Here is a 22,854-nt window from a genome sequence, read left to right as displayed (position 1 = left end):
AGTCTGTATACAATGCATAGAATTCTACCTTTTAGCTTTAGGGTTAGAATAAGGAAGAGAAAAAAATCAGTATTTATTGTGAGGTGGGAAGTGTATACGCTTTACATAGGAGTCTTCATTTCCACTTTACCAATGGAAAAGAAATCACTAAGGATCACAGAGAAAACAAATGGTGGGGTCTTGTTCAGTCTCTTGAAATACTTCCAAACTCAAAATTTTTCTATTGTAAATATTGCCTTCCTATAGACTTGATATTAGTCATAATATAAAGTGCCTTGGAGAGGCAACAGTATTAACGAGATATCACCATATGGCATTTGTATTTCTCTGACTTTTTTCACTTAGCAAAATACACTCTAGCACCATCCACATCATTATTTTTGAGAGCTGAGTAGTATCCCGTTGTATATATTTACCACATCTTTATTCATTCATCAGTTGATAGACATTGAGCTCTTTTCATAGCTTGGCTGTTGTTGATATCGATGCTATAAACGTTGGGGTGCATGTGCACCTCTGAATAATATGTGGAATTTAAGAAACAAAACAGATGAACATTGGGGAAGGGAAAAGGTGGGGGTGGGGAAGTGAACCATAAGAGACTCTTAACTATAAGGAACAAACTGAGGGTCGATGGTGGGAGGTGGGGGTAGTGGGCTAGATGGGTGATGGGTATGAAGGAGGGCACTTGTGATGAGCACCAGGTGTTTATATGTAAGTGATGAATCACTAGATTCTAGATCCGAAACCAATTTTACCATATATGATAACTAATTAGAATTTTGAAATAAACAATAATTAAAATAGAGTGCATTAGTATATAATTAGAGAAAGAAAAGGGAGACCCTACTGCCGTACAATTCTGTTCAAAATTTACTGCTGTTTCACTGCAGTAGAAGGAACAGATTTCTGATGAGTTGGCAGTTAATATGCTCAAATGGAATAAAGAGAAATGGAATAAAGAAAAACAAAAAACAGATAACACTATAGAAATTGTAGAGTTTGGGCAATTTCTTGGTATATATCCAATTCCAATTTTATTTGGAATAATAAAGTGCTCAACTAAATACAAAAATCCTGCTTCCTGGAGATACTCCACATTTTCACTTAAAAAAATACAGGTCAACCTATCACATCAGGTGTTTTCTCTCCAGCTGGGATCTTCACATTCCCACAGCAGTTCTGGAGCTCTGTCCTTTGGCACTCCGTTACAATTAGTTGCTGAGGTCAATTGGGTAGATGTATGAGCCATAGCTCTCAGATAGGAACTATTCTCCTTTGTGAAAGCCTCCATAGGTATAACTTCTGTGGTCCTGGCAGGGGAGAAAACAAATCAAGTTTTCATTCAGGGAAGTCACCTGATGACTTTTCACCAAGTGTAAATAAATCCTTCACGTTCTTCTAAGCCCAAACACAATTTACCAAACAGAAGTGATTTTCAGGGACGCCTGGGTGACTCAGCGGTTGAGTGTCTGCCTTTGGCTCACGCGTGACCCCAGGTCCGGGAATCGAGTCCCACATCAGGCTCCCTGCGAGGAGCCTTCTTCTCCCTCTGTCTGTGTCTCCGCCTCTCTTTGTCTCTCGTGAATAAATAAATAAATCTTAAAAAAAAGAGAAGTTATTTTCAATCATAAGCAAAACTGCCTAATAACACAAATGATATTCAAGCTTTGTTACATGCCTAAGAAACATAACTGTAAAGTTACTTCAAAGTAAATTGTCCTCTATGGAGGACATAGAAAATGTTTGCTGACCCTTCACTCATAATTTTTTCATTATATGTGAAATGATAAGCCATTAGCAATTAAATATATAAATATCTTTGAGACAGACAAAAAGAGTAAGAGGTCTATCTATATCTTATTGTATTTCCCATGGGTTTTGACTATTTATTGTCCCTATATATTATTTTTCCCTATATTTATACCAAAGAGATGATAAAAATATTAATCCACAAATATTTCATGTTCTTAAAAATCAGTTACATAAAAATTCACCAGTTTAATTATATCCTTTTTATTGGGTTATATTGAATTACTGGTTCATGTTGAGAGAGCTTAGAAATATTTGGACCAATTTAGTTATTTATTAGACCATAGATGTGAGTATATGGTGAGAGGATCCACATAATGGTAATTTTTGTTTCAGTTTTAAAATATATCTAATTTTAATATTTCAAATTTAAGTTTAAAAATCTCTCCTCAAAATAAAAGTAAAATACCCTAGTAAGAAAAAAAAATGGAAAAATACCATATCATGGAAAATGAAAGTACAATTTTTCTGATTTTATGCTACAAAGAGAAATATCAACATTTTGCATATTTTCTGGCACTTGTACTCTACAGATGCAGATACGTTTGATTATATTATAACTTATTAGCATGCTATTTAAAAAATAGTATAATACAACAATATTCATAACATTCTACAGTTCCTATTGGTAAGAGCTGTATGGTATTTCCTTCAAAATCAAATCATATTTTTTAATTATTTTTCAATTTCAGATCCCTCAAGTTGTTTATTTTTAAATATAAGTGTCAATATTTCTTATACGGGAGTTTCCATTGCTTTCCTTGTACTACCAGAGATGTTATTGAGATTTTTGTTAGTAAATTTTCAAAGCTTCCTATTGTACGAGGAAATTAATCACTGCCATCCTGTGCCAATTCAATTTGACAATCATTCATAAGCACTTACAATGCACGAGACACTTCTGATCCAGCACTTAAGAAAATGAACTGAATGGTTGGAAAATCAGTTTTAGACAGAACACATACAGATTACAAAGACTTTTATATTAGAACTAGAATGAATTTTTGTCCACAAAGAGAAACTTGAGTTAATGGCATCTAAAGAATGAGAGGCCTTGGGGAAAGATATTGTTCAGATCTGATATGCCATTAAGAGATTAGATGCTTTTAAAGCTGCCATGAGAAATGTCCAAATGATACACATTCATGATAGTAATGGGAAAAGAAATTTTAAAAAGAATCTTCCACAGCTTCACTCAGCATAATGCCATTGATTAAATAATGACTAGAAGGAAATTACACAATGAGGTGTGATACCATTCACTTGAATGTCTTAACCTTCTCTGAAGAAATTTATTTGCTAATATTCTAATAGGACCCACTGCATAGTGTCTTCCAAGAGAGCTAAATTGATTCAGGAAATAGAGATGGTGATTGAGTTGTAATTCTTTGAGGGTATCACTTCTATGTAAGATTATAATCATACTTAGTTTTTCAAAAGCCATTGAAAATAGTTCTTGGTAGAAACAATTCTTGGGAACTCAAAAGAAATTTTAAGCTTGCGGAAATAGTGATAGTGGGTGATGTATTAACTTACTAAGAAATACAAAACTAGGAACACAAGTATTGGAGCAATTCAAAGCAGTCATGGATTTACTTGTAGAAGGGAAACCACCTAACAAGGTAGTTCTTAGTATCGTTCTAAATATATAAATTATTTACTATCATCCAAATCCCACAAAGATGATGGCATTGAGAACATTGATCTTAGAATGTAAAAAATTGAAAGAAGGGATCCCTGGGTGGCGCAGCGGTTTGGCGCCTGCCTTTGGCCCAGGGCGTGATCCTGGAGACCCGGGATCGAATCCCACGTCGGGCTCCCAGTGCATGGAGCCTGCTTCTCCCTCTGCCTGTGTCTCTGCCTCTCTCTCTCTCTCTCTCTGTGTGACTATCATAGATAAGTAAAAATTAAAAAAAAAAAATTGAAAGAAGTTTAGATATCATCTGTAGAGACAAAGGTCTAAGAATATGAAGTGAATTATCCAGTCACACATCTACTAGCATGTTATATAAATTAAATTATATATAAATTAAGATTATATTCAACTGCAGGTAAGAGGAAACTCAAATAAGTTGTTTGTTTGTTTGTTTGTTTGTTTGTTTTCTCCAAAACTGCATAACTAATTGGTCCAAGGATGATGCAGTAATTCAATGATGCTTTTAGGGAATAGGAATCTTATTTATTTTTTGTTCTGTTATCTTTAGCATCTTAGACCTTCTCTGCCAAGCTGATAGCCTCACAACTGAAAGATGGCTGCTGCCCTGCACATCTAAGTGTCACAATTACACATGGCTAGGAAGCAAATGACATGGTTACAAAAAACAAAACAAAACAAAACAAAACAAAAAGCAGGGGATTTTTCTTCTAACAAGACTTTCCTTTTAAAAATGTTTTTTTTTGGGGACCTCCTCCTCAAAGACATTTGCCTACAATTCAGTTGCTGAGGGTTGCATCATATTGCTACTCTTATTTCCAAAGGAGGTTGGAATTTTTACTATTTTGGTTGAGTCCTTTTCTTAGCCCCCAAATTGGAATTCTGCCTGGGTGGTGCAGCGATTGAGCGTCTGCCTTCGCCTCAGGTCGTGATTCTAGGGTCTTGGCATCGAGTCCAACAGGGAGTCCCTGCTTCTCCCTCTGCCTGTGTCTCTGTCTCTCTCTGTGGGTGTCTCTCAGAAATAAATAAAATCTTAAAAAATAATGAAGTAGAAGGATAGAATTGATAAAGTGAAGGCAAACTGCAAGGTTTACCACAGACATCATAGCGAGGCTCCCCATTCTCTGGTGAAAAACTGTGTGAATCAGAGTTCTCCAGAGAAACAGACCTATGTATGCACTCATATGTGGAGGGAGAGATAGATGATAGATGGATGACAAGGAGAGATTTTAAAGAATTTGCTCACACAGCTGACAAGCCCAAAATTGTCAGGGAAGCCCACTAGCCCAGAAAACCGGGAGAGAGTTGATGTTACAGCCTCAAGTCCAAAGGCTGGCTGGAGGTATCCTTCATCACCAGGGACTTCAGTCTTCGCTCTTAAGGCCTTCAACTGATTGAATGAATTGTGGAAAGTAATCTGCTTGCTAGGATTTAGTGAGTAATCTGATTACTCATCCGATTTACATGTTAAGTTTATTCGAAAAGTTTTTTTTCATAGTGACATTAAGACATTCGGCCAAATCCTCAGCTTTGACCAAATATTGACCAAATATGATGGCTAGCCAGATTGACATACACTCAACTATCACGGGTCCACTCCTTGTCAACTTCTCACCTGCACGCATCACTTTAAACTACAGTGAATCCCCACATAAAGGTAATGACAGGTCACATGCTGCCTAATGTGATCCAGCTCTCCTGCGTACAACCCAAAACATGCTCACTCTTGAGAAGAGGATGCGAAGTGGCCGGGTGGTGTTCATTCTTCTCTCTGATACCCTAGAACTTTAATACCCTGATGTAACATTAATATTTAAATACTAGGGTGTAAATTTGATACATCTTAGGTTATATAATAAGAGGATAAAGGAGGAAAAAAATAAAGGTTATATGTATTCATAAACATCCATATCCACGATATATATTCATATCCATAATAAAATGTGGAAGAAATGCCCATGACAGCTATAGTCCTCATTTCTGTGTCTAATCACATGGTTGTTGTTGGTCTTTAAAATTGCCTTCTTCCACCACCTATTCCCTTTGCCCTCGGCAAGAACCCCAGCTGGTTGTGGTTCTTGCCCTTGTGGAGTGACCCCAGCTTTCATCCCGCATGCATATGTGGCCTATTAATAACTCTGCCTGCTGTTGGGTTGTTGTAGCTCTCTGTTGACTGTAATCACAGGACCTGGTGATTCTAGGAGACGTCAAAAGGGATCTCCTGAATTCCAGACATAATTTCCCATCCCTTCATTGTGGAGTGGCAGTGCCTTTTCCTCTTGATGATCAGGATATATCATCTCATCCAACACACGAACTACCTTCGCTGCCTGTGGATTCAGCGTTGTCAAGAGTCCAAAGTGGCGACATAGTAGATTTAACTTCCAGCTCAGTGGAATCCTTGATGTGTCTCCTGGTGGATTTATTCCAATTCCTGCCTGCAATTGGAACTATGACTTCTAGGCCAGCCGCACTTAAGGTTGTGGGTATAGGAAGCCAAAAATTTGCTAGTAGATCACTAGGGGTAATCCTGAGGGGTGCCATCCCTATTTCTACCACCTTTCAATCTAGTTAGGAGAAAAATAGTACCATTTGCTGGACACCGATTCAGAACATATATAGCCTCCTCCATAATGGTTGCTCCAGCCCCGCAAGGTATTGTCACCAACTCCGAGCTGTAACTGAGTCTTCCAAGGGCCATTCCACCATTCTGTCAAACCAGCTGCTTCGGGATGGTGGAGAACACAAGAAGACCAGTGAAGTCCATGCACATGGGCCCACTGCCCCACTTTATTTGCTGTGAAGTGAGTTCCTTGATCAAAAATAAGGCTGAGTGGAACACCATGATGGTAAACAAGGCATTTCGTAAGTCCATGGACTATAGTTTTGGAAGAAGTGTTGCATGGAGGAATGACAGATGTGTATCCAGAGTATGAATGTCTTCTAGGAAGAACAAAATGCTGTCGTTTTCATGAAGGAAGCTGTCCTAATTTAATCAGCCAGCCACCAAGCCACTGGTGGATCACCCCTGGGAATGGTGCCATATTCAGGGCTCACTGGTTTTTTTTGTGTGTATTTGTTTTGTATCAACTTTTTATTTATTTATTTAAAAAAATTAATTGAAGTAAAGTTGGTGTACAACATTACATTAGTTTTAGGTGTACAACATAATGACCTGACATCATAAAATGATCACCGTGCTAAGTCTGTCACCAAAGTCATTACAATATTGTCCACAATGTTCCCTATGTTGTACTTACTGACGACGTAATTTATTTTATAACTAGGAGTTTGTAGCCTTTAATCTTCTTTACGTGTTTTACCCAGTATCTCATCCACCCCCCCCCCACCCTGGTCACAACCAGTTCGTGCTCTGTCTTTATGAGTATGATTCTGTTTTGTTTTCTTTGTTCTTTTGTTTTGGCTCAGCACTGATTTCTGTTGCGGGCAGATCGTGCTCTCAGCAGGGGCTAGAGCCAGGCAAGTCCATGTTGCTGAGCCCAGGTGTAACCACCATCCCTGCCACCATGGCCACTTTGTTCAGGAGCTCGTTGGGCAGTGACAGGGCTGGCTGAGGAGAGAGGCTAGCTGGTATCCACAAAACAGGTTCTCTTATCTACATAACTATAAACATCCTCTTCTGCTGAGGGGACCCTTTGTGGAGCATTCACACGGGACACAAGTATCTTCAAGATCTTAGCCCATTCAGAGGGATCTAGCCACTTACCTCTTCCCCAGACCTCCTGGTCACTACTTTTCCAATTATGTTCCTTCCAAGTTTCTAACCAGCCATCCCGCCCATGGGCCATAGCCCATGAATCAGTGGATCTCTTCTGGCCACCTCTCCTCCCAAGCAAAATGAACAAGGTTCACCACTCCAAATGCTGTCCATGGGAAGGACTTCCTTCTATCGCTATCTTTCGAGGATGTCCCACGGATGGGCCGGAGTGCTGCAAGGTCCACTCTTGGGTGGTGCCTGCGTATAGTGCGGAACCATCTGGAAAGTAGGCCTGAGTTTCCTCCTCCTCTGTCATCTGTCACTTGCCTGGTGGTGTAGTTCAGACAATTCTTTTCCCAGCCCTTTGTAAACTTGCAGCTCAGGAACATCAGCACTCCCATGCAGCAAAGAGCAATAACCAAAACGAAATAACCTGCGCTTCACTGCGACTTCCACTCTGACGGTTCTGCGGTTCTTTACTCAAATATCACCTCAACGAGAAGACACACCTTCTGTGAGAGGCACACCCCCCAAGTCGACCCCCCAGTGAGTCTTTCTGTGAATGCGGATAGAGAACTGTGATTTGTTTCTAACTGATAAAATACCTGAAAAAGGCGATGGGACGTCACCCCATTAATCGGGTTGCGCTGTATAGACCGTGTTAGATGAGGCTCAGTCTTAGCAGAACGGAGACACCTCCTTGCCGATGGTGAAGCAACTGCCATGTTGTAAGCTGGCTTGGGAATGGGCTGTGGGGCAAGAGACTGCTGGGGCCTCCGGTGGCTGAGAGTGGCCCTGGCTGTTGGGGAGTCGGAAGTCCTACCACCACAAGGAAATGGATTCTACTAACAACTTCCAGGAACTTCGGAGATGATTTTTTTCCAAGACTAACCTTCAGAGGAGGATGCACAGAGGATGATGCAGCCTGGTCGACCCGTTAATCACGCAAAGTGTAGGCCTGCAGACCTACAGACACGGTGAGGTAATAAATATGTCCTGTTTTAAGCTATTGAGTTTGTGATCATTGTTAAGCAGAAACCGAAGAGTTACCTAGTAGAAAACCTTCCCCGATCACTCCATTTGAACTTAGCAGGCCTCCCCTGGCCACGTGCACTCTCAGGTTGACTTTGTTTCTTCCCCCTTATCTGCTAAAATACCTGACTGACTTGCTTTTGTGTCTTGATGTCTTTCTTTCTCAACTCTCATGAACATTTCAAGACACCAAGAGGCTTTTTTTCCCCCTCCTGTGTCACAGATGTATCGACCGTGCTTTAGAACAACAGCTGTCACGTAATGTACACTCAATTAATACTTGCTGAGAGATAAATGGGTATGTGCATCTCAGCCAAGTCAGCCCAACCGAAAAGCACAGCTTGAAAACGATATAGCAGAGTAAATAGAGGAGATAAATCACAGGAAACGTTCTAGGAAATCCCGCTTCCAGTCCTGCTTCCACCATGTGATTCTGGGCCAGGCTCTAAAGTCTGCTCAGCTTCAGCTTTGTCTTCTCTGAATACGGATCATAACGCTCACCGTGCTGGCTCCTGTGTTTATTTTCAGAACCAAACAAAGTAACATATGCAATATCGCTTAATAAATTCTAAGGAACGATATCGATTCTAGATGAAATGTGGGTGGCTAATATGTATACCGAAATATGCCAGCTCTCCTAGTAAAGGAAAGAATTAAGGGCCAAACATTAATGATATATCATGTATTTCCAATCAATTAAACAAGTTAAGAGTGATGCTTCCCAATATTGGATATACTCTCACATCCTGCTGGGAGGGGTACAAAAATGCTCTAAAGTTAGGAACAGCACTTGGGGAGACCTCAGAAAGTGCCAATGTGTATCTTTTACTCCGGTAATTCTGTTTGCCGGAACCTGTAGAGAAGTGTACAAAATATGAGAATATTCATGAGGGTCTGGTTCGCAATTGTAAAATGGGGCGATTTACCTAAATGCTAAGCACGGAATGATGAATTGTCAAAGTGGTTTCCTCTCTCCCTGCTTCTCTTTCTCTATCAGTCTTTGTCACGTTGCTTAAACCTTTGCCAGTCTCTGAAAACACCATCACTCCCCTGAGGCCAAGATCATCCTAACTTTCCCAACCATCCAACTCCATGACTTTCCTGAGACGGTATCTGAGGATCCATGACCGGGTTGTGCTTGTGACATTTTGGTCCTAATAGAAGTAAAATCCATGGAAACGTAGAGTGGACCCTCTGAGATCATTGATTCTTTTTGTTTTTCCATTCTCTGTTTCTATATTTCGAAAAACACACATTGGATTTATATGCGTGTGTACATTGTAATTCGTTTTGTAATCCTGGAGCTAGACCATATCTTCCCACAAATTCTTTTTAATGTTCTTCTTTTCTTTTTTTCTTTTTTAAAGATTTTATTTATTCATTCATGCAAGACTGAGAGAGAGGGAGGGAGTCAGACACAGAAGGAGCTGAAGGTTCCCTGTGGAGCAGGGAGCCCAATGAGGGGCTCCATCCCAGAACCCTGGGATCAAGACCTGAGTCCAAGGCAAACGCTTAACTGAGTCCCCCAGGCGCCCTAACATCCTTCTAGTTTTCTATTCTTGCTGACTGTCATTTCTGTCCTGACATTTATCACTAAGAATTTCTTTTGAGTGACTGTCAATAAATTGTTTGTAAAATTTTTGAAAGAGCGTTGATATTTCTGTAAGTCTCACAGGTATTACCCGGTATATTTGTTTGTGTGGAACTTGAGCTTACATTTTCCTTCCATTTGGCATTCTCAAAAGCATCTACTTGGTTTCTATTATTGACCTTTCCAAATTACTCTACTAGATATAAAATATGATGCAGGAGTTTATTTATGCTGTGGGAAAATACAAGAAAGGATGTCAAGTCAAGCCTGATAAATTCTAGTCTAAGACCAGCCAAAGTATTTGCGCAGGCCTATCTCCGTCGCAGCTAAATCAGACCATCACTGTTGGGCAAGCTCATTTACCTTGATATCACATAGTGTGTCACTGAGATAAGAGAATGATGTGTCCATAGAGGGAGACTGGCATCGACAGGGACACGTGAACGTAGCTTGGTGCTTCTGACAAGCTCGGCGGGACAAAAGCAACATTTACGTCCTAAATATACACAGTTCTCTAAATACGCATCAACAGCTGACTCTAGCCATATCGATTACTCACTTCTCAGAAAGCGCAACAGTGCTGGCATCTGATAACTGATGGGCTCCTTGATCTTTAACTACGAGGTCAATGAGAACAGGTTAATTCAAATCCTAATGGTTAATTTGAAATAGTAAATAGGAAAATTCTTGGCATTTCATATACCTGCTTTAGGAAATCTTTGCTTTTTATTAGAAACAATATACTTTTAACCTACTATTATACACACACACACATATATACTACTATTATTTCTATATCTATATAATAGATATATAAATTCATTTGTATCCTAAAGATTTTATTAAAATTGAGTCTAACTTTCTTGTTTGTCATCTTTAGTCTCCTAACAGATCTTGTAGGAAATACATTATTTCAATTTGTTAAGATATCAATATTTCTAAATAAGAGTTTAAAAAAACTTTGAAGATTAATTCTTATGTTGGTATGTTGGTATTTAAACTCTTTTCTTTCTTTCTTTTTTTTTTGGCCTTATTTCATTTGGCACTTTGGTTCTTTTAAATATTTATTTCAGAGAATCTGGCTTCTGTTTCCTTTCACATTCTGTTAGCATCTTCTTCTTAGCACCCAAACCCTCTCTTGATTGGACGCCTCTGTCTTACAATGGCAGGTAGTATATCTCAGTAAATATAATGCATAACCTATAGGCCACTCGATTGTGCACATCAAATAAGTCACCAAGTCTACTTTTTCTCCCTACTGCTACTGCCTTAGAAAGGCTCTTAGTGTTTCTTGCTTAGACCATGGTAATATCCCACTTACGCATCCTCTCGTCTTTCACCTTGTTCCATGGCAAGATTTCATGCATACTGATGCCAAATGATTCTTGATAAAATGAAAATCCCATTGTAGCGCTGCATTGTTTAAACTCTTTCCTAATGTGATAGACAGGTTTGATTTGCTTAGACCCTGTAATTCATCAATTCTCATCACTTCCACACATTCAATCTGCTTTAACCATACTTCGCTCTCTACTTGCATTTTTTTTAGAATATGCATGCTCCTATTTCTACATTTACACAAGATTTTCCTAAAATATTTTCTCACCTCTAACATCCAACCCTTCTTCCTCATGCTTTTTTTTATATCTTTGAAGATCCCAATCAGATGTCATTTTTCCCAGATAGCCTTCTTGGGATTTTTTTGGGCTCTCCTTTTCTGTCCTTATGTTGCATGATAAAAATACCTCAATCAATAATTGCTGTTATCTCTTCCTGTGTGTGTTCTCTTTTTATTTCTGCAAAATGCATATATGTATACGCTCACATACATTTACCCAGTGACAGACACACAGACACTGGACTTAATCTTTTCTTTATAATCCCAGCCATTCAACAGAGTGACTGTCACTAGTGCTCAGTAATTGTCAGTTGAGTAAGTCTTGATATGACATCAAAGTTTTAGGAAATAGAGATGACCAAGATTATGAATATCCAAAATTTAGAGCTAAATATTCTTGCCCTACTATACTCTAATTCTAGATCTTTTAAATGATCAATAGTCTATATTATTTTAATAATTATTCTTTATTCCGGAATAACCTTGTATATATATGTATAGATACACACCTTATGTAAGTCCCATCAGTTAAAATATTAGAGATTATTTGAAGCTTAAGCTATGGTCCCAAGTAGATGAAATTAAGTAGGTGTACTTCAGGGTCATCAGGAATCTAACATTATTTCATCAATATGATTAACTTTTTTTGAGGTGAGAAATTTCCTAATTTGGAGGATTTAAATGATTCACATATAAATCAACAAATATTTATTGAGCAGGTATTTTATATACCAGGCATTGTTCTAAGCCCCTGGCATTCATCAGTGTATGTGTAGAAGTCATTCATTAAGACTTTGTTCAGGGATCCCTGGGTGGCTCAGCAGTATAGCGCCTGCCTTCGGCCCAGGGTGTGACCCTGGGGACCCAGGATCGAGTCCCCCATCGGGCTCCCTGAATGGAGCTTGCTTCTCCCTCTGCCTGTGTCTCTGCCTCTCTTTCTCTCTTGTGTCTCTTATGAATAAATAAATAAAATCTTTTAAAAAAGACTTTATTCAGTCACCTCATAAAAAAGTGATTAGTGTATGCTTTATGCTCTTAGAGTCGTACTTAAAGACTGACATATCACAAAGGCGTCACACCATGAGCCTTCATGAGAAAAAAATAGGACTTTAATTGTTTTTAATAAGTATAAACTTTCTCGGTGGAGGACTATAGTGAAAAGATTTGGGGCATGGGACCACTTTGGTGTCTCTTAAATCATGCCACATACATGGATATTTATCTATTCAAGTTGACATCCTCTTTTTCTGGCCAAAACTTATTCAACCCCAAAAATGAGCTCCTTTAATACAGATGAAAAATATGCCAAATATAAAACAAATTTCTAAAGAGCACTATCACTTTTCTTCCCAGATATTGAATTATTTGGGAAATGCGGCTGATATTTGAGGGGAGGGATTGTTCTAAATCACGTTAGTAGAGGTTACTTGCTTTATGGATTAACATAAAACATTTACTCTTCTTAGAAAATATGAAAGGGCCCAGTACCAATCTAATATACAGCACATCAAAAATGATGAAATTTATTATATATAACTGAAATATACAAGCGAATTAAATTTGTTTGAAAACTCTAACACTTCCATGTGAATTAGGCACAGGACCTTGGCAGAAAAGGCAGTAAACAGAGATGAAAGTTGTCAATTCCAATTTATCTAAGGCTTAGGTACATCCTTAATGTAATGTAATAATATGCACTGGCATTTTCACAAGCCAAAGGTACAAAAAATATTTTTTCTAGAAGTGAATTGTCACAAATGTATTTTCCTCACATGAAGTCAAAGATAATGTACTGGAAAATACCAACAATAACAACAGTAACTTTCACATTGCCATAGAGCCAAATGCTATTAATCATTTCCATATTTCTTAATAGAGGCTCAAAGAACTGAAACAAAGGGAATTTGCTCGAAATGTAGCATCTAAATCCAGGAAAGATGAAAGAAAACAGGAAAAGGCACTCCAACGCCTGCACAAGCTGGCCGAGCTAAGAAAGGAAACTGTGTGGTGAGTGTGCAATGAAATCTTGTTTTCTTAAAACATAATGGCCAAAAAGAAAAAAAAAAAACACAAAGAAATAAAGGACACAATTCTATTTATTTCTTTCTGTACCCAGGATAAGAGACTAACATTTTCATGGCTTTCTGTGGGCTGTAGACAGGAATTTGAATTTGAATTTTATGGAAACACCTGCTTAACGTACATTTCAATAAACAGTCAATATTCCTTTAGTTTTACTTTTCAAAGAAAAAGTAATTTCACATTACTCTTCTATTTACACTTAATTAAAAGCCACTCTGTTTCTTAGCAGAAATTCAAAATATTCTGTTGAAGAAGAGAACAAAGCACCCTATCATGACCTTTGTTATAAAAGGGGTTTTAAGAGGAAATATTTTAAAAAATTTAAAATTTGGAGAACTTTTTTTCTGAAAGTATCTTTTATTAAAAAAATAGAGGTCAGGAAGGCCCTATGAATTTCAGAGGCTAGTCAATATTAATTTCACTGTCAATAAACAGTCACAACTGTTAGAAATTCAAAGCTCTTACATTTTGACCTGCTTCTAACAGTAAACAGTTATACTGTTATAATTCAGAATTTACAATTCAGGCCAGGAAGCAGTCATAAAAAGAAGACAACTTTTTAGAGTGCTCTCCCCCCTTTCCCCAAAATAAATAGGGCTCTCTTATTATTGTTTAAAATGAAACTATTTTATAGGAGATCTGTTTTAAACTGAATGTAGTGTTAGGGAATATATTGCCATAATAACATTCTTTGGGATGTCAAGTTTAGAAAAATCAAAATAAAATTTAAATGTATTGTGAATCCTCTAGGGCACTGTTAAAAACAAACATAACTGCTATTCAGTCATACCAACCAGATCTCTTTCCTCTTTGTAGTAAAAATTATACGAGGTACAAGGTAATGTTATAGAGAACATAGGGCCTATGCAATTTAACATCCTATAAGTAGCATTTGCAAATGTACATTTTAATATATTGAGAGAACTAGAGTTAATAGTAAGATAGATACACACAAGAAGAAGCAAAAAGAAGCAAAACTTCTTATCTAAATTACTTTCCTCAGTAACAGTTCATATTTCACAGCACGCACGCGCGCACACACACACACACACACACACACACTTCTCCCATTAATCTGGGGGCCTCTAATGATGTGCAAAATAAGAACCGGCATTGTTTCTTAATGTCAAATATAGCCATGAGACAGCCCATCGTGGTAGAGATTAGATGAAGAAAATAGTCAACTAAAAAAATTAAGGGCCATTTATAACTTCTAAGAAACTAAACTTAATAGACTGGAAAATTCTGCACAGCATGATTCTATGCGGGCAAAGATGCTATGTAGGTGGCTCCTTCTTTATATGCCACCCAGTGTAGCTCTTTTGATTGAGAACCCACTATGTAACTTGTACTGCAATGCCAAATAAATAGAAATTACATCTTAGGTAAATAGCCTTTTGTCCTATACCTACTGTATATTACGATATTATTTAAAATTCTAGGTATCCCTGGGTGGCGCAGCGGTTTGGCGCCTGCCTTTGGCCCAGGGCGCGATCCTGGAGACCCGGGATCGAATCCCACATCGGGCTCCCGGTGCATGGAGCCTGCTTCTCCCTCTGCCTGTGTCTCTGCCTCCATCTCTCTCTCTGTGACTATCCTAAGTAAATAAAAATTTAAAAAAAAAGAACTTTAAAATTCTAAAGTTACTGTTATCTCTTACTTAGTTTTGCACCGTAGCCTTCTACTTGGCCCCGTGTTCAAGTCAACGACTTGAACAGTCAACGACTGTTACCGTGAAAGAAAATCGTAATGAAATTTCCCAAAGAGTTGTCGAGGATCCAGTTAATAACCAGTGTTCACTGGTTGAATGGAAATGTTGACCTGAATTCTCAGCTTTTCTGATTTTTTTTTTTAGCTTTCTTCATAGTCTCCATATGGTCTTAATGATGTTAAGTCTTTGTAAATTTAAATAATTTTATTTTAACTATTCTACAGATCCTCCAAGATACCTGAAGAGGCCCTGAGGCTAAAGAATATTGGTCAGTAAGAACTCAGGAGAGCACAGGAATGTCCTTGACCTGCTGTTAACAGCTACAAAGGTCAACCTCAAAATGAGTGTCCAAGTTATTCCGAACAATAAGCAGTAACTAAATGCTGTCATCGCAGTGCTATGGGAGGGAACTGAACTATATGAAAGTAATTCTCTTATGAAGGTCTTAAAATTTGAAAAAGAAATCTTATAATGACATTTCTCCCATATAAATGTGTGGACGTTTTTCCTCAAAGGTGTTCTAATACACACTTTTCTTTTTGTAGCGCTCCTGGAAGTGGCCCCATGTTCAAGTCAACAACTGTTACTGTGAAAGAAAATTGTAGTGAGATTTCCCAAAGAGTTGTCGTGGATCCGGTTAATAACCAGGAAGATTTCAAATACACTCTGATTCATAGTGAAGAGACTACTAAAGATGTTACCACCGTCACTGCAGATCCAGAAAGCACGAATAATCATACAGCAAAACATAACCAACGTGGGGATCAAGCCCAAGGAATTCACAGACACAAAATTGGCTTTTCTTTCGCATTTCCAAAGAAAGCGTCCGTAAAGCTGGAGTCCTCAGCTGCAGCCTTCTCTGAATACAATGATGATGCCTCTGTGGAAAAAGGATTTAGCAGAAAAAGTAGATTTGTCCCTGGTGCCTGTCATCTTCAACTATCTTCACCAACAGATGTGCTTTTGAGTTCTGAGGAGAAAGCTAACTCTTTTCATCCACCAGAAGGAACGTGTGCGGACAAAGAAAACGCTCAAACTCAAGAGATGAAAGAAGTTTCTAGTGAGAAAGATACATTTTTATTACCTTCACTTTGCCAGTTTCCACGCCCTTTATCTTCTGATGTAGATAATTGCCAAAATTCAGTCCCATTGGCAGATCAAATACCCCTGGAAGATGCTATTATTAATGAAGAGGTGCCTATGAGCGAGAACAGTTCCGGGGTGTCAGGAAGGAAGTCCACAGGCCTTGACTTGGCGAATGATGGTGCATCCTTGCAGGCTACCACAGAGGAAAATGGTAAGGACAGGGAGGCATCTGTAGTTGAAGTTGCGAATAAAGATTATGGTCCTGAGATGATGTCGACCCCTTCAAATTCTGAAGAGGAAAACATAACCTTGCATAAAAAAACAGATTTAGGGAAGAGACCGTGTGAGCCGTTCGTACCCGTACTCAACAAGGACGGGTCCACGGTCCTTCAGTGGCCATCGGAGATGCTGAGTTACACAACCACTCAACCACCAGTGTCCTATAGCTGCAATCCTCTCTGTTTTGACTTCAAGGCCACTAAATTAAACAGCAATCTAGATAAAAACAAGCTGCCCTCAACTGACCCTCCTTTCCAGCAGAAGCCAGAAGACATTTGCAAGAGACCGGTTTCCGAAAGCAAGAGCGTGTCTACGGCAGGACATGCAGGACTCCCTGATGGTGACGTCGGAGGGGCCGGACATGAGTGCTCCCAAGTCGCTCCTCTTTTGGTCGATGACACCCCCTCCAATACCTGCAGATCTGGGAAAAATGAGACTCCGGGTCAGAGGAAGAGAAGTGTTTCCTGTAGGATCAGAGAAACAAAAAAATACAAGCTCGCCAGGAACCAAATGGAACAGGACACTCTGGACGAGAAATACAACAACACAAGGTCGAAGGGTACCCACGAACACTGGTTCCGTAAAAGCAGAAGGAAGAAGAAGAGGAAAAAGTTGTGCCAGCGTCACCGCGGGGAGAAAACCAAAGAACCAGAAATTCACTTCAAGGTGGAATCGGGAAGTAGTTACACTGATCTCACTGGGAAAAATCCGCCGGAAACCAGTTGGGGACAGCGACAGGTGGCTGCAGGGCAGCCCTCGGACTCCCATCAGTTACCTGGGAATAGGCCCAAGCCCCGGTCCCCGAGTTTCAGCGACAAGGAAGGCGTGGGCCAAGCCCCAGGCGCCGGATGCCCCAGCAGGGAGGCCCGCAGCTCCAAGCATCAGTGCGCAAGGGACGCGGTGGCCCTGGACGTGGCATCCAGTCCTGGGGCGTGCGCAGGGAGGCGCAGCCCAGCCACCTGCGGGGCGCCCTGCGGCTGGAGGCCCGGGCGGCCCACCTGTGACCCGATCCCCAGGGGCCAGGCGCCCCCCGGCCCCCACAGCCAGGCGGTGAAGAGGGGCTACCACTCCCTCCTCAGCGAGCCCGAGCGGCCCCACCGAAAGCGCAGGCCACACTCCTCCTCTTACTCTTCGGACGAAAGCTTAAGTCGACGACCCAGTCGCTCGCCAGAGGAGAGGCTGAGAGCGCCCCGCGCCTCGGGCCCCCGGAAACCCAAGAGGAAGCGCCGGAGGAAAAGAGGCAGCAGGTTCCACGTGGGGTCGGAAGCTCCCAACCTGCGGGAGGAAGGGGGGTCTCCCAGCAGAGGCGATTCCCCCTTAGGCCCCCGGGATGAGGCCATAAGCGAAGCCCCAAACGGGGAAACTAAGCCACAGGGCCGTGCGGGAGCTGCGCGGAGGGCAGAGCGCGCGGGTGCAGCGGGTGCAGCAAGTATAGCAGGTGTAGCGGGTGTAGCAGGTGCAGCGGGTACAGCAAGTGCAGCAGGTGCAGTGAGTGCAGCGCGTGCAGCAGGTGCAGCGGGTATAGCAGGTGCAGCGGGTACAGCAAGTGCAGCAGGTGCAGCGCGTGCAGCGGGTGCAGCGGGTATAGCAGGTGCAGTGGGTGTAGCAGGTGCAGCGCGTGCAGCGAGTATAGCGGGTGCAGCGAGTATAGCAGGTGCAGCGGGTGCACCGGGTGCAGCAGATGCAGCAGAGGCCCGGCCCGCTTCGCCCCCTGGCGGCCCGCCGCCTCCCGAGGCCAGGGGGTGCCCCGAGCAGGTGCCGACGGGGGCCGCCCCCGTGGGACCTGCGCTCGCCTCCCCCGAGCTCGCAGCGGTCTACGCCGCCGGCGCCCCCTCGGAAGCCGCGCTGGGCCTCGCGCCGGTGGGACGCCGCGGCAGGGGGGCGGGCCGCGGCCCTGGCGAGCGCAGCCCCCTGAAGGCGCCCGGCGGCGGCGGCGGCGGTGGTGGCGGCGGTGGTGGCGGCGGCTGCAGACAGCATCCCCCGGGCCGGCTCCCCGCGGGCATCCTGGGCGCGCAGGACGGCCCCCCGGTGGCGGCCGCCGAGCCGGTCCTGGCGCCCCTGGCGTGGCCGGAGGCGGCGCTGCTGGTGCCCGTGGAGCCGCTGCGGAAGCTGCGCCGCCTGCCCTGCGAGCTGGGCCCGCACCTGGCGCCCGCGCTGCTGGCGGGCAAGGTGAAGCTGGCGCCGGCCGGGCCGCCCCCGGCGCTGGGGCCCCTGCACGCCGCGCCCTTCAAGGCGCTGCCGCCCCCGCACGGCCCGGGCCTCGCCAGGCCGCCGCTGCCGCTCGTCGCCCTGGGCCTCCCGCCGCTGGCCGCGCCGCCCCTGCCCGTGCTCCCGGCCTCGGCGCTCCCCGCCCCGCTGGCCTTCCCGCCCCTGCCCCGCGCGCTCTTCCCTTCCCTGCTGCCCCCGCACGCGGCGGTCATCCCGCTGCAGCCGCTCTTCTAGCCGCTGCGCACGCGCGCCCAGGGGCAGCCCGGGCCCACCTGGCGCAGGTGCCCTCCTGCACCGCAGCTGCGCCCACGCCAGCCAGCCCCTGGCTGCCCGGCTCGGAACGTTCACCGAGGCCCTGCAGAGCCTGCAGATCGACACGATTCGCGCTGTACATTCAGGTGGTGTCTTCAGAGTATGTATAATGTGCATAAAACATATTTATGGCACTGTGACCTATGGTGTCGGGTATGCTCCTTGGGTTTCTTTTCGGTTCGTTTCTGACCTCTGTGTATTGGCATCTCTTTCATGTTTATTAGACCAAGCTGATGGCGCTACTACGTTTTGTACCATGTTCCTTGAAACTGTACATTCAGTGAAATATATCTCTTGCAATAAATTTTTGTTAAGTATTTCGGTAAATCTAACCTTTGTTTTAGTTCGTGTTCGCTGTCTTGGGAATGCACGGGGACACTGGGTTTTGGAGTTTTGTTGTTTCTTCTGTCCCCTGGCATCTCGGAGCCTCAGAGGCTCAACCTTTGGAGGCCTCTGCATACTGAGACTCCGACACCATCCTTGGGGATGAGTAAGTACAACAGGTCCGCTCCGCTGGTCCCGTGCTGCTTACACCCAGAGCTTGCTCTGGTTCCCAAACCATCGGCCCTCCAGACAGTAAACCATGGAAATTCTGTTAAAGTAATGTTAGTGGGGTGGGGTGGGGTGGGGTGGGGGGGAGAATAACTCAAAAATATGCAAAGTACGTAGCATTCTTTCAGGAACTGTACGACAGCACCGGTAGACCCGAAATAGCAAATAGCCAATACAAATTTGTACATTTTTGTATGTTAAAATTCTCAAATGTGTTATGCTTATTTTTGATGCAGGAAGTATATGTATCTAATAATACGGGCATGGGGGTCCAGGAATGGGTTTAATTAATAATAAATCACTCTCCATATATCACGTCTTGGGCAGAACGGCATACGCACAGTCTGCATCTGGCCATCCTCTTACCTGAGAATCTGGAAGCGGAAAGGAGAGTAAATAAATAGCCCTTCCTTCTGCAAGTCTTTCTAGTAGTCATGTTTGTATCATGTTTCCAAGTCGCTCAGGAACAGTCAGACAATTTCCGCATCACCCTTCCAGATTCTGCTTTCCTGTTAATGACCATCCGCGTGATCGTTCACTCAAGGGCTTTTACATGTACTGGAGAATATAATTATCCCACAGAAAACCGGGAACATCACACTCTTCTGATGTGTATGCCTCCAATCCGGCCCACGCCACTTGGTAAGACCAAGTCTACGTGCCTGACAGAGAGGGTTCACCTGACCATGTGCCAACGATAGAGGACTGCGGCCGCCCAGCTATGAATCCCGGCATCAGAGAGGACAACTGAGTCCCTCCAAAGGGAGGGCGACATTTAAGGGATGCCCTACTGAGAAAATGCTATTTCCTGTGTCTACTGTAGGACTGGGTCACCCTAAATAATATTAAGCAGAAAGTCATGTTCCCGTAACAGAATAATCTATATTAAACTCTATTTTTAAAGAGAGAAATAAGGGGGAAAAATCTAGGCTGTTTACTTTCTTATTTGCCATAATCATTGATTTCAATGCTTTCCTGAAAAATGGTTGTGAGACTGCGTCTGCCCTTTTCATGATTGATAAATAAGAAGATAAAAATAGTAAGGGAAGCAATTCCATTTCAAATGCTCTGAGATAACACGTTCCCAAAATGGGCACTAAAATTGGAACAGATGATTTTTCCCGAAGCAAAATGTTTGAAACTACCTTTGAAAATAAAATAGGTGGGCACACCTACTGGGGAATGCTGACCCAGTTTGTTTTTTAATTTGTCAGATCAGGATCATTGCTCCTGCTGCTTAAAATCAAACCAAGTGCTGGGCTTTAAAATATGCAGATTTTCTCTCTTCTTTTTGTCATCTTCTGACTCTCATCCCACTTGTTCATCTCTTACCTCTTGTTCTTGCTCTTTTTTATTTTTTTAAGATCTTTTATTTATTCATGAGAAACAGAGAGAGAGAGAGGCAGAGACAGAGAGAGGCGGGGGTGTGGGGGTTTGGGCAGAGACACAAGCAGAGGGAGAAGCAGGCTCCATGCAGGGAGCCCGACATGGGACTCGATCCCGGGACCCCAGGATCCTGTCCTGGGCTGAAGGCAGGTGCTAAACCACTGAGCCCCCCAGGGATCCCTTGTTCTTGGTCTTTAGTTCCTTTTACCTTTGATCTTTTCCTTCTCAGTTTCATTATAGACCTCATTTGTGTGTATGCGTATCTCCTGCTTTTGTTTCTTCATGTTACCATTCCTTTTATTTATTTTTTCTTCGATTCTGCGGCTCTCCTAACATTCCTTTTTGTTAAATGATCTAGTCAGGTCAGGCGTACTCAACTCTGTGAGCTCTAACAGAATGTACTTGATTACTTATAATCAAGCTATGGGGCTAGATGATGGAGATTTCTGAAAATTTTGAGGAAGGAAGTTGTCAGTTAAAACTATTGAAACTCAACTTGACAGATGAATTAATTGCTTCCATGGACATCAATGGCCGGAGAAGAGAGAGATGGTAGGTAAGCACGTCAGAGCCATTCTGATTATAAATGACTCATCTAAATAAATAAATAAATAAATAAATACTCATCTAAATAGTTGACGTATCTGATCGGATATTGCCGCTTTGTGATACAGATGCATCTGGTATACACTGAGGACTCCAAATGAATGCTGGACGAGACATTTGATACCTATTCTGATAATGCTAGAATCGAGGGGATCGAGCTGATGGATTAAAGATCGGCAATGAGCAAAGCAATCAGACAGGTTAAGTCAGGGTGGACCCAATAGGCGAGGAGGCTGTCAGAGGACACCGGGCCTGCTCCTACTGATGGCAGCAGGAGTCAGGCCAGTGTAACGGCCACACGTTGGAAGTAGGTTTGAGCACTGGATGATGGCTCGTTCCTAAGTCCTGGAGCTGAAAGTCCAGCCCTGTCCAGGTGTAAATTATCGTACATTCTATACAGTTGGGAAATTTAAACGATCCCACCACTATCTCTTACCACCATCTGGTCTCCAGTCTGCTAGTTACAAGCGTTGCTATAGTATTTGTTATTGTAAAGATGCATGATTTGGAACGTAGAATAAATCTCAACGTGGATAGTAACTGTAGCCAAGGAACAGAAGGATTCACACTGGATGACAGGAAGGGGACTGACTCATTCATAACCTCAACTACCGTCACCCTTTCATATGAACCTAGCGATATATAGATACAGATGTAATCTCCAAATTCTTTTATGAATTGAACAACAATATCCAATGTCCACAGGGCATCTTAACTTGAAAATCTGCCAAGTGTTTTGAACTCAAAACTCAAACTCAAGATCTTTCATTGCAGGTACCCCTGAAGCCCGGTCTTTGTCTTGCGTTTCTAAACTCCATGAATGCCATTCTAAAACACAAAACAAAGCAAAATCCTGTTATTCAAAACAAAACAAAACAAAACAAAACAACAAACAAACAGAATCCTGTTATCCAAATAAGGAACCGGAGTGTCACACCTATATCAAATCAATCAGTGAACCATTCTGGCTCTATTTCTTTATTTTGTTTTTTTCTTTCTCAATTTTTTTCCTGCTTGTACATTTCTATATAGTTCTAACCCTGCTGGGCCATAAGCTGAATTGCTGACTTGCGGTTACAAATTAATATCTCTTTCCTCAATTTCCCATTCCTACTCTCCATCCTCCCCACTGCTGTCAAGGATCCGTTTTTTAAAATGCAATTTTTTTTTTGTTATGACACTCGCCTATTTTAAAACCTATCGTGGA

General features: G+C 42.3%; 1 protein-coding gene across 1 annotated transcript in view; it reads left to right on the top strand.

Annotated features, from left to right (window-relative positions):
- ZNF804A (zinc finger protein 804A) overlaps positions 1 to 19,025 on the top strand; it is a 270,186-nt gene extending 251,161 nt beyond the window's left edge. The window contains exons 3-4 of the mRNA XM_055308332.1: positions 13,302 to 13,432; positions 15,764 to 19,025. Coding sequence (XP_055164307.1) covers positions 13,302 to 13,432; positions 15,764 to 19,025 — 3,393 coding nt within the window. The remainder of the gene's footprint in view (positions 1 to 13,301; positions 13,433 to 15,763) is intronic.
- Positions 19,026 to 22,854: the final 3,829 nt, after the last annotated feature.

This window comes from Nyctereutes procyonoides, unplaced genomic scaffold (assembly GCF_905146905.1).
Source record: "Nyctereutes procyonoides isolate TBG_1078 unplaced genomic scaffold, NYPRO_anot_genome, whole genome shotgun sequence".
NCBI classification, from domain to species: Eukaryota; Metazoa; Chordata; class Mammalia; order Carnivora; family Canidae; genus Nyctereutes; species Nyctereutes procyonoides.
Note: the sequence above shows the minus strand (reverse complement) of the source record. Positions and strands in the feature narration are given on the sequence as shown.